Source organism: Pseudophryne corroboree, chromosome 6 (genome assembly GCF_028390025.1).
Source record: "Pseudophryne corroboree isolate aPseCor3 chromosome 6, aPseCor3.hap2, whole genome shotgun sequence".
NCBI classification, from domain to species: Eukaryota; Metazoa; Chordata; class Amphibia; order Anura; family Myobatrachidae; genus Pseudophryne; species Pseudophryne corroboree.
Window position 1 is genome coordinate 184,322,073 of NC_086449.1, and position 19,445 is coordinate 184,341,517.

Here is a 19,445-nt window from a genome sequence, read left to right on the forward strand (position 1 = left end):
TACTTAATGTTTTCATATGTTTAATTGTGGTTTCTATGCATAATCCCAGTTTTCTGGTTACAAGTGGATTTTGTATATATTGGTAGATGCTCAATTAGCTTAGTGATATCATTCAGGTGCTCGAAAGGGAGGGGTATTTCTAAGCAAGAAAAAAAGGCATTTGTTTCCCCCAGCACCCTGAATGATAACCGTAACCAGATATAAATTCCACACGATAATAGAATTCAGAGATCTTCGTTACACATATTTGCGCAAATGTGTGAATAAGCCCCAAAGCCGCTTCAAGGCGTCTCTGTATATTTGGGGTCCCTAGCGCTATATCTAGGTGCAGGGTGTGGCACTCCAAAACACTAGCATAAGCCAGAAAGCCCATCTTAGCATACCAGTGAAAAAACTATAGTGTTAATAAATTAGTATATAAGGAAACCGAAGCTATAGAAAAAGTGATACAAAAATTAAATGCAATTAAAATAGAGAAATAGTGTTAAAAAATTAATAGGTGAAAAGTGTTAATAGAATGTAAAGGTATGCCACACTAAGGCCATCCAGCTCAGCCAGTCCAGAGGCACCACACCTCACACCTCCATTACTCCAATCTGGGTCTAAGATTAACCAGTACGGGAACGTACTTAATGTGTTCATATGTTTAATTGTGGTTTCTATGCATAATCCCAGTTTTCTGGTTACAAGTGGATTTTGCCAAAATGTTTATGAGTAAGATATTTATGTAACTGGAGACTGCTTTGAGAGGAAGGTGTGTGTGTAGTTGATTAGCAGTGCACTCTGGCACTGTCTTCTGTACTGCATACAGACTGGCCACTAGGATCCGGAGGCACCGGGTGGTCCAACCTCCGACTTAATGACATCACTGCCAGACTACTGAGCGTGTGGGTGAGTGTTACAGTACTGTGCAGATGCACATTACTTAGGTTCCATAGGTGAGACCATATACAACTTTTATGGCCACTGCTGTGTTACTTCAGGATACCACTATTAACTCTTGCATTGCCACTGTTACCTGTGTACCTGTTGCTGCCAATAAACCAGCAACCTGATTAAGGACTCTCTGTGTGGCCTCACAGCCACTTTCACATTCCGCCTGACACCTATTGTGATCACCAGCCCAATAGGCTATTTGAATAATAGCAGCAATCTGACATTGCAGCAATATCACTCAACCCCCACACATACAGCAACACTTTATAGCAATCCCACCTTATAGCAATATCATCACCACACTACATTAATATTATCTTTTATTTTTAAAACGTGACAAAGTGTGTGCAGCAACGTACAAGGAATATCCATAATAGCATATCACAAGTACAGTACAATATAACATTGACATTTCTATAAACAGCATACAGCAATAATGCAGACTCGGTAGGACAAGCACATGTGGTGAGGGTAGAAATACACCCACAAATACCCCAGCACTGCAGCTATATTAACACCTAAAGCTAACCTGCACTACAGAGATACCACTACTTGTACATAGGCGTAGGGTAAATCCCAGCACTCAGCAATCCCAACGGTCAGGATGCAGGCAGCGGCATCCCAATGGTCAATATTCTGGTGGATCTTGGTAAGTATTTTAACCCTACCCTTACCCCTATGCCTAACCCTAACCCACCTCTCCAGCAACCTAACCCTATCCGTCTGCTCCCGCAGCCTGACCCTAACCACCCCCACAGCCTAACCCTAACCACCACCCACAGCCTAACCCTAACCACCACCCGCAGCCTAACCCTAACCACCCCCGCAGCCTAACCCTAACTGTAACCCCTGCATCCTAACCCTTCCCCTATTCTCAATCTAGTGCCTAATCTTAAATTGAACCAAGGATCCATTGGGATTCTAACCGATTAGGATTCCACTGTCTGTATTTGACTGATCTGCTGGGATCTTGACTGCATCCCGTACCCATGCCTTATGTGCATGGGAGGATTGTATATTACAGAGTAAATGGTACCTTTTTACCATACATAAGCTTATAACAAAACACGTGTAAAGTACACTGGCATGCCCGTTGCTAACAACTTCCTACAGCTGCTTCGCGAATAGACGAGCCTGAGCAATGGAATACAGCATTCCAATGGGCTTATCACCGCTGCAAGATGTCATACTTGCTAGAGTTACATACTACTGTACATCACAGCAACCAATCACTTGCAGCACCGCAAGGAGAAATGGAGATGGATTACTGCATAGGCTGCCACCACATACAGACCATGACAGCACCTGCTACCTCTATGTATTCCATACAATTGTACTGTTAGGGAAGTATTATCATTCTAGGCAAGCTGTATCAATCTAGAAAATGCCGCCAAACCACAAAAAAATGCCATTCTTATGGACTGCCAGCACAGCAAACCCCATAGGATTCTATGAGGCTGTAGTGTGCCCATATGCAGTAAGCTCCAGACTTTCCAGAGCTTCTGCCAGATAGGCAATGCTATCAATAGATGACAACATTGCCTATAGATGCCTAATGGCTTTCTACGGTAAGGAGTCCCTGGAGAGAGATCCAGTGGATCATTCTCTATTCCCCAGCAGCTTGCTGTCAGAGGGAAGCATGTACAGTAAGACTCCTGGGTCATAAACCCAGAAGCCAGTACTTTACCAGGACAATTTGACATTGGCGGAGGGGGTGATTCAGATGTGGATGGATCTCCAAAGAGCACGTAATGTTCTGTGCTGCTGTGCATGTGATGTATGGGTCCTGCAATGTTGGTAATCTGATGCTGTATCCTCGGATACAACACTGGATCGCACATGCATGCAGGAGGCATCTACTTATACCAGACACCACGTCCTGCATTACCATATCTGTGCATCACTGCTGCTACCTTAGAAGTAGCAGCTATGCTAAACCTGTCCACATATGTTTTCCCCCCAGGAAGAGCTGTCCTGGAAGGTAAGTAAACAGGCATATGGCATTAATACCAGTATACATTCAATAGGAGGTGAAACATATTGCACAGAATATGCGATACTTGATACACCCTCTGACATCTGCCATATCTGATTACCCAGCATGGACGGTGTAATGGTTAGCATTACAGCCTCACAGCACTGAGGTCATGAGTTTGTTTCCTACCACAGCCCTAACTGTGTGGAGTTTGTATAGTCTCCCCATACTTGCGTGGGTTTTCTCCGGGTACTCCTGTTACCTCCCATAATCCAAAAATATACTGGTAGGTTAAGTGGTTCCCAACAAAACTAACCCTAGTGTGAATGTGTCTGTGTGTACACATGTGGTAGGGAATATAGATTGTAAGCTCCACTGGGGCAGGGACTGATGTGAATGGCCAAAATATTCTCTGCAAAGCGCTGCATAATATGTGTGCGCAATATAAATAACTGGTAATAAATAAATAAATAAATAAAATTAATTTAATATATCTGCATGCTATATCTTGCATGTTGCTAATTGAGCATGTACTTATTACTGAAAGTTTGCATTATTAATGTATAATATTAAATATGATCTAATTAGAGACAATTATTAACTGTGGAGAGGGGGAGGATTAGGACGAGATGGGAGGAAGAGAGAAGAAGGATGAAGGGGCGAAGTAGAGAGAGAGGAGTGGTATAGAGTGAGCTGAGAGAGAGAGAGAGGGAGAGAGAGAGGAGGAATAAGGGGAGATGGGGGAGAGATAAGAGAAATGGAAAGAGAGCCTGGAGAGTTAGACGAGAGGAATAAGAGGAGTAAAAACCCTCCAACTGTTACTGCGTCCACAAATGATAGCGTCCAAAATACCACTATATATATATATATATATATTTTTTTTTAAAGAATCATATACATTTTAATTACGAATTGGAGAGCACCTTATTGTGCACTTGTGGCACTGATGCCAAATCCTTCACAGACCCATTACCCCAATACCAGTTACACTCTGCTATTCCTGCCAACAAATTCACACAGGAACAGCAGACTGGCATTAGTCTACACTCAGAAACTATTTGCAATGGCCTTATGCAGATGCAGACAAAGGGTGCACATTGAGGATATAATCTAGGGTATGTTCCCACAGTATACTGTATATGTGGTTATACAATATTTTTTCCTCTTTGATCAGAGTGTATTTCATCTTTACTCATTAATTATCCTAACTTGTTATATGTGACAAATCTGGTATACTCCACCATGTACCCTCATGTTTACTTTCTGATACAAGATGCACTTTCATCCTATTATGTTTCTGAATCTCTATTTTTGTCATATATTCATTTTTTTGGGTAATTTTAACCCATACCCTAAACGTAGCCCTTCCCCTAGTGCCTAATCCTAAAAATCATGAAAAATAAAGAAAAAGCAAGTGTTCAGCAGCAGCTCCCGGTGCCCAAAAGTATACATAGGCAGAGCATGGGATGAACGGCACTCTCAGGAGAACAAAAACAGCCAGACTCTCTCTATAAATGTGTATATATATATATATATATATGTACATATACCTACTGTATACTGTTACCTATGCCCGCATCTTGTGAACATTGTTGTGTGCCTCATTTAGGTGGTGTGCCTTACAGCAGGGGCGTTGCCAGAACTTTGTGGGCCCCACGGCAACATTTTGAAGGGTGAACAGAAATATCCTAGGTAGCAGTAGATGTGTGCTGACAGTGGTACCGATCACCTTAACTGTGACTCTCCCCACAGTGGCGTACAGTGGAGAGCAGGTTTTCAGCTAGCCCTGTTTTTTCATATTCTCTGGCATACGCATACGAGGCCTGCCTTGTTGGTTGACATGTGAGGGCTGATGCTGTCGCCATGGTTACCTCTGGTGTTGCCCATGTGAGGCCACTTCTATAAATATTTCCAGGGCCCCACTTTTAAGTTCCCAATCCGCCCCTGCATGTATCGGTCTCTATTCTGCATGCATACCTACACTGAACGTGAGTGCTGGTCTTCTACTTTATCTGTCTGGATGAGGTGAGTGATATACATAGAATAGAATAGTATACAATGTATACTCAGTAATTAACAAATAGATTGATGGTCTAGTCAGGAACAGGGAAAGGAAAGTTAAATATTAAATAATAATATGACATTCATGCATTATACGGTCAAAGACAATTAAAGGTATACGTCCAGATAATTAATATGTATAATAAGAATATATGTAGGGGCATTATTTTACAAAATATTAATATGTTATACATTATGATGTATAGTGAGAAACATCCTTTATTGTCATGGAGAAGAAATAAAATAAAAGCAGTGTAACAAAGTTGCGAGGTGTTCAGGGGAGGAACCAAGCCATCCAAAATGTCATATTAGAATAAGTTCACTATCAGCATAATGGTAGTATTCAAAAGTCAATATGGTAGTCCAGATGGACAAAACGTTTTTAATGTAAAAATCCAGTCTTAGGGCAAGATCTATCAAAGCTTGGAGAGAGTGGAGAGAGATAAAGGGGTCTATTCATGAAGCAGTGAATAGGGTGGAGAAGTGAGCCTGTGGAGAAGTTGCTCATGGCTACCAATCAGCTGCTCCGTACAAATGTATAATATGCAAATTATAAATTTTACGTCAATGCTGATTGGTTGCCATGGGCAACTTCTCCACTGGCTCATTTCTACACCCTATTCACTGCTTCATGAATAGACCCCAGTACCAACCAATTAGCTTTTTATTGTCATTTTCTCAAACAGAGCCTGTGAAATGACAGTTAGATGCTGATTGGTTGGTACTTTATCAAGGATTGGTCATCTCCTCAGGCAGGTGCTGGAACGTGGTCAATAGCTTTGTGTTTCAGTGAGTTGACAGGGTTTTTAATTTTGTTAGCAACCAGTTGATAGCTCATCACCATGGTGATAGTCTATTTGATGGCTGAACATTGCAGGGCCATCTTACCAACATAGGGTAAGCTACAGGGACATAGATGTACATAAATCACATAAGAGCTTAGGCAGTTCAGATAATACTCAATGTTAAAAGGACGTTCCAGATTCTGATGGAAAAGTGTACTCCCAGTAAGTTCCTTATGGGAGTCTCGTAAGGAATGCACAAATAGTGACTTGATGTTATGTTGCTCTCGTTTATAATGTAGCTCAACAGTGGTCTTGAGTTCTGGCAAGTCGGGAGGGATGTGTCTGTGGTTAAAAGTGGCCATGGTTGTTTCATTGATGATCAAAATTCTGAGGATCTGTGATTATATTGGGTGATGATAGGTAATCTGTTACAGTCTGCATTTTTGTTTGATGTTCCAAGTAGTAGAGTCGCTTCGGTGATGCCAGCAGTATGCTCTTCACATCTGTTTCTTTAACATGGATAGATGTACAAATGGTATTATCTTTGAAGGTAACTCACATCTAGAAAATTAATCTTGATATAGCTGTGTTCCATGGTTAGTTTCATTGAGCTAGTAGACGCATTAATAATAGACAATGTCTTCTCCAATATAGTGATGGGGCCTCTCCAGATTTGGAATATATTATCTGTATACCTGCAGTAATATGGGATAAGGGTCTTTAATTATTTTAGTGAGTAGATGGTCACACTACTAAAAGTGCATATGCCTGAGCCATCACCGCACCCATTGCAGTATTTGTCCACATCTGGTAGTATTCCCCCTCGATTATGAAGTTGATTTTGGACAAGATTGTATGGTGTAGTTCTAAGAAGTCACTATTGAGAACTTTGTAGTCTTCTTTGTTGTAAATTAAGTTTCGGACAGCAAGAGTTTCATAGTGATGTCGGATGCACGTTTACAGACTGGTTACATCTAGAGAGGTTGTTCTTGCAAGAAGACTAGAAAGTTTGTGGTGCCAGAATAGATGCTTCACATTTGTTTCACACAGGGCTTTAGGAACTGATCCAAGTAATGTGAATGCGACTGTTTTTTGGATGTATCTCCACTGTTAGCCCCCTCTGGTGGGTCCTAATTTTGTACAAATGTTGTGCTCAGGTAGATATCTATAAAAAAATGGGCCAGAGGTTCCGAATTGGCCCCCGTATCGCACTTGTCTGTCTCACTTGGGGATCAAGCACTGTTAATAAGGTAATTTGCTTGAGTTTATGTTCTCCTTGAAGCTTGAAATCTATGTTTCTGTCCCCATTTTTTGTATTGGGGCTAGTGTTGCTGATGAAAGAGAGCCAATGATAGACTCTGTGGTCTATGCAGTCTTGTTTAACTTTATAGAATAGAGATGTCCTATTTTATTTACAACCAAAAGAGGAAAACTGTGTGATCTTGGGAACTCAGTAGCGACCTCGGGTTGCAGTGCAGAGCTTTAAACGCTGCCTTTCTCAAGGCAGAGATAGCAAAAGGCGAGAATAATGCACACATGAACCCGGAGTCCTCACAACAAAGTTCAGGAGGGAAACATTCTTCAAAGGAAGAGAAGTATTAGAACTCGAGGACATACACTGAAACTGGAGGGGGGGAGGTTCAGGGGAAATTTAAGGAAAAATTATTTCACAGAAAGGGTAGTGGATAAGTGGAATAGCCTCCAATCAGAGGTGGTAAAGGCTAAGACTGTAGAGCAATTTAAACATGCTTGGGATAGGCATATGCATATCCTTACAAAGAATTAAGGTTCAAAAAGGGTTGAGATTACCTAAAGGATAAAAAAAATGGGCAGACTAGATGGGCCAAGTGGTTCTTATCTGCCGTCAAATTCTATGTTTCTATGAAAAATACACTCAGACAGTTTATGCTGGACTTAAAGGTCTCAGCTGTTTGCTTCCAGATCATGTGTTGTTGTCTATTTTTTCAATTGATTTTGCAATTAACAGAACTTTGTGAACTTTAAAATAGATGTAAAGCTACACTACAGTAGCATATGTGTACTGTATACATTAACACCTTGTCCACATGCATGATATGGGGGAGGGGGTGCTTATCTGTACACCTGATTTCAAGGCTCCTGGATCTATGGCCTGTTTGCTGGCTCACTTGTGGATTCTTGACAAGTATCAGCACATGATGTCAGGAATAGTATGTTAGAGGTTATTTCCACATGAAGCTCATTTTGGGGGTGAATGAGGTGGAATCTTGCACAAAATGAATGGTGCAGCGAGTTGTGCAGTGAGTGTGCACACATTGCTCATGCGTGTGTGTGTGTGGGGGATTCGGATGCTAGTTTGAGTGCACACATTGCAGAGAGGAGGGGGTGGGGGTGGAGATATTTGGACCCTTTCTTTCCACGGCAGTGCACACATCACCATCACGGGACTGGCTGCGGAGATAGTTGGAAGTGAGTAGCAGGAAGGGGAGGCAATCTGCACGCTATTACAAGGTGGCTGATTCCAGAGAAGGAGACAAGCCAACAGGTTAGCGATAGGACCCTTTTAATAATATATATAACAGGTTTAAGCCCCCAAAGTGAAGACAATGGCCAATCCACTCCTGAGGCCAGCCCATCAGACCATCGGCCCATCTGGCATTTGCCAGAAGTACCAGATGGCCAGTCCAGCCCTGCTTACTGCCACGCAGTTGTTAGTGGGAATGATTTTGCGTTTAAAGGTAAACATTTTCTTTAGCTCACTGCGGAATCGATCATGAAGCCAAGCGTATAGGAATGGGTTGCAGCAGGAGGAACTCATCGCAAACCAGTGACAGAGCAGCTGAATGAGGAGGAAATAGTGCTTGTTGATAAGGTTGATGTCAATGTCCCGTATGATGTTGAAGACGTGAATGGGAAGCCAGCAGATCCCAAAGGCCGTCACCACCAGCACAATGAGTCTGAATATCTTCCTTTTCCGCAATCTGTCAAACTCTGCCTGGCTCTCTGTGGGGTGGCCAGGGACCACTCTATTCTTCAGCTTAACAGTGATGCAAAAATAGGACAGTGATACTGCAGACAAGGGGAGGATATAGGTAATGATCAGGGTGCTGTAGGCATAAGCTAGCCTTTCTGTTTTGTCAAACCAAAATTCTTCGCAGATGGCAAACCCTTGCTGTTGAAACTCTATATGGTAAGTATGAGCAATAGCTGGACCAACCAACGCAAAGGACAATAACCAGATGCCCACCAGGATGTAGATGCAGGTGGTTACAGATACTCTTTTCTTCAAAGGGTGCACTGTTGCATGGTACCTGGGGAGACACAGAACATAGGACATATAATTAGGCTTCTTATAGCTTGTTATATTACAATTAAATTGGCTTTGAAATGTCTTCTGACACATTAATTACTTCTTACAGTAATTTAGCTTCTGAAAGAGAAGGCTATACAGTTACATGTCAGCCTTGTGCCATTTTCACCACTATACATCTGCAGAATGCCATTGTTGTTTGCAGATTGCGTTATGGCTAATTAATGTGTTGTACTTAGGGATCCCTGGATGAGGAAAGTTTTGCTGTGTGGATTAGAGTTTCAAAATACTGCTGAGAATAAAGCTTTCCAGATGCATTTAGACTTGCCTGAACATACGTACATGTGGATGTAAGCTCTCCTACTGTACAGTACAGTATGTCTCATTTCTGTCTCTCTACCCCATTTGTCTCTGCAATGCCTACACTGAACTCTTTATGTGAGTACCATGCTGATTGTACTAGTTATTGTGCTGCCTGTAACTGTGTGAACATAACTCATACTTGGGTTTTGTACCATCAATTTTTTTTAAATTATATTTAACTTTTATTTGTTATTAATAGACTTGTGTGTATTCCTGTATTTGTTATATTGTACTCATATCCTACGATCCAGCGCTACGGAATCTGTTGCACCTTATAAATAAACAATGATGATGATTATATAAACACAAAGTTCAATATAGATTTTTTATCTAATACCACAAAATACATTACCACATGCAACAATATAGCAAAGAACATCAATAGGAGGTCGAAGTTAAATCTGTAAAAGAACATACCATGGTACAACCATACCGACATTCGCAACCTATTCTTCTTGGCGGAGTACTGGCTGCTTCATGACTACACATATAGACAGAGCCCTACCGATAAAACATGACATATTTGAGAGGCGCCAGTCAAAGTACCGAGTTACAGGACACAGGGGGTCATTCTGAGTAGATCACTCGCTAGCAGTTTTTAGCAGTCGTGCAAACGTTAAGCCGCCTCCCTCTGGGAGTGTATTTTAGCTTAGCGAACGAAAGGATCGCAGAGCGACTACAAAAAAAAAATTGTGCAGTTTCAGAGTAGCTCCAGACCTACTCCTAGCTTGCGATGACTCAACCACGCCTGCGTTTTTCCTGGTACGCCTGCGTTTTTTCGAACACTCCCTGAAAACGGTCAGTTGACACCCAGAAACGCCCACTTCATGTCAATCACTCTGCGGCCAGCAGTGCGACTGAAAAGCTTTGCTAGACCTTGTGTAAAACTGCATCGGCCGTTGTGAAAAAACGTCGCGCGTGAGCATTGCGTCGCATACGCATGCGCAGAAATGTCGGTGTTTTGCTTCATCACTGCGCAGCGAACGTTTTCAGCTAGCGATCAACTTGGAATGACCCCCACAGTGCGGCCACCATCTACAGTTAATATGGGCAATGTCAGGATTGAGACAATACCCTTTTTGGATGCTTTTAATATTGTCCTATATTGAATCCTTAAAGCAATATTCTCAGGAGCCATTCTAGCTCTTTTGGGGTACTATAAAATAAATCTTAACATTCTTGTTGAACAATACTACTTATGTGGATGGTTGGGGAATCCTTGCCTCTCTGCCTGGGCATTGTCTGTTTAAGAGTTACTGCAGGAGAAAGGAGTCCGAGAAGAGAAAGCCACAATGTAGATAACTCCAGCTTGCATCTGTTCCACACCATCTCTTACCTCCTCACCTACAGGTATTACATAACAAGAAAGACAGCTAATTTGCTACAGGATTTTGATAAACTAGTTACCAGCCCATCAAAATGATGAAACAACATAACATTAATGTCAGTGTCGGCGGCTGTGCGTGCCCAAATGATGCAACACTTGGCTCTATCAGCACCAGCTAGTGGCTGCTGGTGCGCAGAGCCATACAATTCCTCCATAGAGGTGAGTAGCATCATTAACCTTGTATTATATAGGTGATATTACCTCTGCCCTAAAAGCAATATGGCACTTTACACTTATCCCAGCATACTTATAAAAAACCCTCCTCTTATCCGCTGTAACTCTCCCAGGAGCGGTTCTTGGTGTGGGCAAGCAGTGCCTGCTCCTGGGGCACTGCGGACTGGGGTCGCGCCCGCAGGCACCTCGCAGGCACCGCCGCCTATCCGCACCCCGCTCCCTGGCTGCAGCAGACACCGTGGGCTGTGTGGGTGTCCGCTGCAGCCGTCTCCAGTGACAGACACTAGAGGTCATTATTGACCTCTAGTGTCTGTGCGGCGCTGCTATGGGAGAGACGTCATGATGTCTCTCCCATAGAGAGGAGCCGCGGCGGCCAGACGGAGCAGCAGCAGCAGCGGTCGGGAAGCAGAAGCGGGGCAGTGGTAAGTATTGTTTTTTTTTTTGGTGTGTGTTTAACAGCGCAGGGGGCACAGCAGCAGAGGGCACAACTACTGGGGACACAGCAGCAGAGGGCACAACTACTGGGGGCACAGCAGCAGAGGGCACAACTACTGGGGACAAAGCAACAGGGGGCACAACTACTGGGGCAAAGCAACAGAGGGCACAACTACTGGGGGCAAAGCAACGGGGGCACAGCGACAAGGCACAGCTACTGGGGGCATAGCTACAGGGGGCACAGCGACAGGGCACAACAACTGGGAGGCACAACTACTTGGGGCAAATCTGGGGGCATAACTGTGGCCACGCCCCTCCCCTATGAAGCCACGCCCCTATTTTTGCCATGCGCCTCTGGCGCGCACTAACTGTTTTGCCATGCGGGGGGCGCCGGTGGAAACGTTCGCACTGGGCGCCACAAGGTGTAGAACCGGCCCTGAACTCTCCCTCTATGTGCCAGACGTTAATCCCTTCAGAATATACACTATTTTGAGAAAAGATCTCTCCCCTTTTGTGTTTCTATGTAATTTCTGTGTTTTTAATAATATAATGTAGAGTGCAACTGAACTTTTGTGGCGCCATATAAATAAACAATGCTTTTATATATATATATATATATATATATATGTACCCTGCTCAAAAAATAAAGGGAACACTAAAATAACATCCTAGATCTGAATGAATGAAATATTCTTATTAAATACTGTGTTCTTTACATAGTTGAATGTGCTGACAACAAAATCACACAAAAATTATCAATCAAAATCAAATTTATTAACCCATGGAGGTCAGGATTTGGAGTCACCCTCAAAATGAAAGTGGAAAAACTCACTACAGGCTGATCCAACTTTGATGTAATGTCCTTAAAACAAGTCAAAATGAGGCTCAGTAGTGTGTGTGGCCTCCACGTGCCTATATGACCTCCCTACAATGCCTGGGCATGCTCCTGATGAGGTGGCCGATGGACTCCTGAGGGATCTCCTCCCAGACCTGGACTAAAGCATCCGCCAACTCCTGGTCCGTCTGTTATGCAACGTGGCATTGGTGGATGGAGCGAGACATGATGTTCCAGATGTGCTCAATTGGATTCAGGTCTGGGGAACGGGCGGGCCAGTCCATAGCATCAATGCCTTCGTCTTGCAGGTACTGCTGACACACTCCAGCCACAGGAGGTCTAGCATTTTCTTGCATTAGGAGGAACCCAGGGCCAACCGCACCAGCATATGGTCTCACTAGGGATCTGAGGATCTCATCTCGGTACCTGTTTATTTACCCTGTACTTGTCCTATACTGTCATCAGTGTATCAGTGTATTGTGCTGCATCAGTCCAGCCAGTCACAGTGTTGGTGTTCTCTGCTGCCATATATCCAGTGTAGCTATATAAAGTGGTGCTGTGTTGTACAGACCAGTCCAGTGTAGTCAGTGTATTGTGCTCAGAGCCGGCTCTAACCAATATGATGCCCTAGGCAAGATTTTGGCTGGTGCCCCATAGCACCACCGCTAGTTCCGCCTCTGACCCTGCAACCCTTTCCTAGCACCATCACCCCCCACCAATAGCAGTCTTTTTTTTCCCTACCCCCTGTAATTTAAATAAGAAGAGTGTGCACATTCGGCTCACAGCCCAAAAAGGTATGCGTTTTTGCTGGCAAGGGGCATGTCCACACAATAGTACCCCAATTCAAATTATGCCTCACAGTAGTGCAACTTTATTCACAATTTATCATGCAATAGTGTCCCTTATTCACATTACATCACACAGTAGTACCACTTTACCTTATATACAGGGCCGGTGCAAGGTTTCTCGGCACCCTAGGCAAAAAAATCTGCGCACTCTCCCCCCACTCCTCCCCCTCAGGTGAAAATGTGGAGGTGGCGTCTCAGAAGTTCCACAGCTGATATTGTTAAATAGAGAACGCCACCTACAAAAAAAAAAAAAAAAATGCTAAGCACGACTTTTGCGGGGACCCCATGTAGGCTGTATTGTAGGAAAGGGGGACAACACAGGCAGGAGATATACAGAGATATACAGCATATGGACTATAGTTGTGGGGGTGGGGGAGGGAGGGTTCTTTGCTCGGAATGCAGTTAACATCCTGACTGTTGGGATCCCGTGGTCAGGATACTGATGTCGGAATCCGAACACTTGGCGGACAAGCCCAGAATTCACCCTTGGGTGGTGGTCCACGTCACCACCCAAGAGGGAATATAATAGTGTGGCCAAAGGTCGCCACCGGAGCCGACGAGTGGCAACCGCAGCGAGCAAGAGGGGATTCCCTGTGCTCGCTGCTGGGATTCCGCCTGTCGGGATTCTGCCTGTCGGGATCCCGGCGTCGGTCTTCTGACCGCCGGGATCCCATACCGATCCTCTTTGCTCATTATGATGAGCAGATCAAATTATGCCACATTACAGTACCCTCACTTCATATTATGTCACATTACAGCGCCCCCCTACCATTATAACATCCACTACACACTGCTCTCACTGACAGTGTCACACAGCTCAGGCTGGGAATGGATCAGACCCTATTACTTAGCAGCCAAAACTAGGGAAATTGCTATGCAACTTTATAACTTGGGTCCAGCCCCCCCTAAGCCTCTGTGCCCCATAACAATGGCACCCCCTGCTCCCACAATAGTTACACCCATGATTATAGGCATCAATGGAGTGACAGACCATACAATACTGATATCACTGCAGTGACCGCAATGCTGCACATTCACTGTCCCAACGACTACCATACCACATAGACAGCATGCCAGTAATTGCCATACCGCACAGAGGTGGTAATTCAGACCTGGTCGCTGGGCTGTGTTTTTTGCTGTCCTGCGATCAGATAGTCGCCTACAGGGGGAGTGCATTTTCGCTGTGCAAGTGTGCGTTCCTATGTGTAGCAGAGCTGCTAAAAATCAGTTTGTGCAGTCTCTGCGCGGCCCGGGACTTACTCTTCCAATGCGATTGAATCAGGCTGATCGGAGCCGAAGCTGACGTCAGACACCCTCCCTCAAAACGCTTGGACACGCCTACATTTTTCCGGACACTCCCTGTATACGGTCAGTTGCCACCCACAAACAGCCTCTTCCTGTCAATCACCTTGCGTATGCCTGTGCGAACGGATCCTTTGCACCATCCCATCGCTGACCGGCGATATCCATTGTAGCTGTCCGACGCGCCTACGTATTGCGGTGCATACGCATGCGCAGTTTGGACCTGATCGCAGGTCCAGCAGCGATCAGATCTGAATTACCCCGAGAGAACATTCTATCATCTGCCGTATTGCACAGACTGCACACCGTATCAGTGACCACCATACCGTACAGACGACACCTTTGGGATTGCAATACTGCAATACAGTCCACTGAGTACAATGTGTGCTGGGACTTGTAGTACCTCTACTGCTGGATACTTGTGGTCCCTCTGCTAGCTGGGCATAGGCATGCCAGTCAGTTACGTGTATTAATACGGGATTCAGAAAATTCCCGTTATCCGCAGCTGCAGTTGCCAAATGTGGTGACATGCACCAGAAACAAAAGGGGTGGGATAATTCATTGCTGACCAGGAGGAAATGGAGAGACTACAGCCAGGGAGGAGCCACCCGAGAACAGGTGCTGTACGGGCAGGTGACATCACAGCACACGACAGTCATGTGACTGTCAGTGCCGATGCTGTATCCACGCTGAGACCAGCACCTAGAGCCAGGATGGCAGTTTAGTCATATGTGCAGGCAGAGCGTAACTAGGCATTTTAGCGCTGTGTGCAAAAAAACAGCATTGGCGCCCCCCTTACGTAATATAAGGGCAGTGCACGGACAGATTCCCCTTTTTACACATTACGGCAGACAGCGTCCCCTTATTACACATTACGGCAGACAGCGTCCCCTTATTACACATTACAGCAGGCAGCGTCCCCTTATTACACATTACGGCAGACAGCGACCCCTTTTTTACTCATTACGGCAGACAGCGTCCCGCTTTTTACACGTTACGGCAGACAGCGTCCCCCTTATTACACATTACAAGCTGCTGATGATTTTAGGGAAAGTGGGCAGTTGCGCCCTCAGGGCGACTGCGCTGTCGCGTAGTTACGGCTCTGTGTGCAGGGCAAACGCAGAATTCGTGCCGGGGTGTTTCCAAAGATGGGATGGAGAACTGCAGAGACTGAGGTGACTATCTATATGCTGGGTTTGTTAGTGTTTGTGTGTATGTATTTTATTTATATAAATATATATATATATATATATATATATATATATACACACCCCCATAAGTACACTGGCAGCAATAATTGCAAGTCAGACTGTACACACACCCCGTCCTTCATGCTTAACTTACCACTGAGGTCAGCAGCAGGAACAGCACAGCAGAAAGCCTGGTACAGTAGTTCACTGACTGGAACAGGAGCCGGCCGGGTGCCTAACTTAATGAAGCCCTGCCCCCTTGCAATGTGTTCTGGTCAGTAGAAAGGGGGCGGAGCCAAATGCAGAGAGGGGCGGGGCTTAAATAGCGGGTCTGGGCTGGCGACTTTATTGCATGAAAAACAATGCTAGCCTGTGGGGGAGGGGTTGGGGGGGTTGTGAGGGAGGGTTGATAAGTCCCGCGGCCTGCAGCTGCTGCCCATTATCTAAATGGAAGGATGTCTCTCAGACAAGAGACATCCTTCTGTGTTGATTGTTAAGTGGCTCAGCCGCGCCCTCCAGTGGCTGGCGCTCTAGGCAGCTGCCTAAAGCTGCCTAGTGGTAGCGCCGGCCCTGCTTATATACGTTACTCCTCACAGTAGTGCCCCTCATTCACATAACATCATACTGAATTGCTCCTTATTCACATTACACAACACCATATTGCTCTTTATTCTCATTACACCACACCATATTGCTCCTTATTCACATTACACCACACCATATTGCTCTTTATTAACATTAGACCACACAGTAGTGCCCTTTCTATACGTTACGCCACACAGTAAAGCACCTTATACACATAATGCCACACATTGGTAATGCATTTATACACATAATACCACAAAGTAATGCCCCTTACACATATGACACACATTATTAATGTCCTTATAAACATAATGCACCTTACACATTATGCCAACCCTTATTAATGCCCTTATACACATAATTTCCCTTATACATATGCCACACATTGTTAATGCCCTTATACACATAATGACACATATAATGTCCCTTACACATATGCCGCACATTATTTGTGCCCTTATATGCATAATGACACACATAGTGCCCCTTTCACATATGTTACACATTAGCATTGCTCTTATACACATAATGACACATATAGTTCCTGGCGTGAGTCAACTGGCAGCTCTGCTAACGTCGGGTGCCTATTTTTTATGAACATGCATGTATGTATTTGCATTGCTATGTGGCTAGTATGCACAAGCAGCTTCTGCTGATTAAAATGATATGCGGTATGCCTATATACTGTGTGCGACTGTGGCTGTATCTACATACGAAATGCTACACACAGAATATAGGCATGCCACATATCATTTTAATCAGCAGGAGCTGCTTGTGCCCATAGGCATACCAGATGCCCTAGGCAATTGCCTAGTTTGCCTATGCCTAGGGCCGGCTCTGATTGTGCTGCATCAGTCCAGCCAGTCACAGTGTTGGTGTTCTCTGCTGCCATATATCCAGTGTAGCTGTAAAGTGGTGCTGTGTTGTGAGGGCCAAAACTAGGATTTTCGTCACCCGGGGCAAGGCAGTAATTTGGCGTCCGCCCCAAAAACAAAACACCCTTCCCCCACAAAAAAAACCTTGTCAGACTAAAATACTTAGATTATGAAAAATACACTAGCTGCAGCACTGCATGGCAAAGATGAGAATTTAAGACAGTAGCCGATATAGGAGAGATCCCAGGTACTGAAGCTCACCTGCACAGCATCGGAGGCAGCTGCAGCCAGACAGGTGGGTCAGAGACACTGCCCCGGAAGCTGTCTGCTGTCTCACTGGGGCAGCACAACACTGCCGGTAAAAAACAAAACAAAAAACCCTGCTCCTCTGTAACTCCTCAGCGTCCCCTCAAATCCTGCACCCAGGGCGAATGCCCCCTTAGCCCCCCCCCCCCCCCTAGTTACGGCCCTGGTGTTGTGCAGACCAGTCCAGTGTAGTGCTGTATCAGTCCAGCCAGTCACAGTGTTGGTGTTCTCTGCTGCCATATATCCAGTGTAGCTGTATAAGTGGTGCTGTGTTGTGCAGACCAGTCCAGTGTAGTCAGTGTATTGGGTTTTTGAGACCCAAGTGCATAATTTTGCATTTTTTAGCATTAAACTGTATTTGCCACGTCCTTGACCATTTCTCAAGCCTAGCTAGGTCATCAGTCATTTGTTTTACCCCTCCCGGTGTGTCTACCCTGTTGCATACCTTTGTATCATCTGCAAAAAGGCATACTTTCCCCATCAATATCATTTGCAATGTCACCAACAAAGATATTAAAGAGAACTGGTCCAAGTACAGATCCCTGGGGTCCTCCACTGGTAACATTTCCCTTCATAGATTACACTCCATTTGTTACAACTGTCTGTTTCCTATCCTACAACCAGGTTCTTATCCATTTAACTGTTTTATAATCCACCCTGACGCTTCAAGTTTATTTAGCAATCTGCGATGTGGGACAGTGTCAAATGCCTTACTAAAGTCTAGATATGCTACATCTACAGCTCCCCCTTGATCTATTATTTTCATCACAGAGTAAAAAAAATCAATAAGATTTGTTTGGCATGATCTCCCACCAGTAAATCCATGCTGTTTTGGATCCTGTAAGTTGTTTGATTTAAGATATTTCACAACTCTTTCTTTTAATAGTTTTTCCATTACTTTCCCTACTACTGATGTAAGGCTTACTGGTCTGTAGTTACTTGCTTCCACTTTTGTACAGTGGAACTACATTCACTCTTTTCCAGTCCTCTGGAATGGCACCTGTATTTATTGACTGGTTAAATAATTCTGTTAATGGTGCCACCAGCACATCTTTTAGCTCTTTTAGTATCCTTGGGTGTATCCCATCTGGCCCCATTGATTTATCCACTTTTAGTTTTGAAAGTTCTGTTAGGACCTTCTCCTCATCTACCTTATTTTTATGAATGTCCTTGCAACCTAACAGTGGCCCCTTCCCTTCTCCTTTTGCAGTAAATACTGAGCAAAAATAATTATTTAGGTGATCTGCTATTGCCTTGTCTCCCTCCACCAAATTCTCCCTTTCTCTCTTAAGTCTTATTATTCCTCCATTTTATTTTCTCCTTTCATTTATATACTTATAAAAAGTTTTGCCCCCTTTATCTACTGACTGGGCCATTTTCTCCTCAGCTTCTGCCTTTGCACGTCTGATTACTTTCTTAGCATCCTTCCGTCTGTCAAGATACACCTCTTTGTCGTTATTATTTTGAGTCTGTTTTTAGTTCCTAAAAGCCATCTAATTTGCTTTCACACTAGTTGATACTTCTTTTGTGAACCACACTGGCTTCCTTTTCCTGGTGCTTTTCCTAACCCTTTTGATACAAAGGTCTGTTGCCCTTAGTATTACACTTTTCAGTTTTTCCCCACCTCTCCTGCACCCCTTCTAAGTTCCTCCGGTCCGCCATTGAATCACCTATACATCTTCCCATTTTTGCAAAGTCAGCATTTCTAAAATCCGACACCTTTTTTCTCTGACGTCCTAGTGGATGCTGGGACTCCGTCAGGACCATGGGGAATAGCGGCTCCGCAGGAGACAGGGCACAAAATTAAAAAGTTTGACCACTAGGTGGTGTGTACTGGCTCCTCCCCCTATGACCCTCCTCCAAGCCTCAGTTAGGTTTTTGTGCCCGTCCGAGCAGGGTGCAATCTAGGTGGCTCTCCTAAAGAGCTGCTTAGAAAAAGTTTGTTAGGTTTTTTATTTTCAGTGAGTCCTGCTGGCAACAGGCTCACTGCAACGAGGGACTTAGGGGAGAAGAAGTGAACTCACCTGCGTGCAGGATGGATTTGCTTCTTAGGCTACTGGACACTAGCTCCAGAGGGACGATCACAGGTACAGCCTGGA

The 19,445-nt window shown here is 44.4% G+C and overlaps 1 protein-coding gene across 2 annotated transcripts in view; it reads right to left on the reverse strand.

The window, feature by feature from the left end:
- Positions 1-1,239: 1,239 nt before the first annotated feature.
- Positions 1,240-19,445, reverse strand: part of LOC134931776 (prolactin-releasing peptide receptor-like) — a 382,361-nt gene continuing 364,155 nt past the window's right edge. For both annotated transcript variants that reach the window (XM_063925461.1, XM_063925460.1), the window contains exon 3: positions 1,240-9,047. In XM_063925461.1, the coding sequence (XP_063781531.1) occupies positions 8,372-9,047 (676 nt within the window). In that variant the 3' untranslated portion in view covers positions 1,240-8,371. The remainder of the gene's footprint in view (positions 9,048-19,445) is intronic.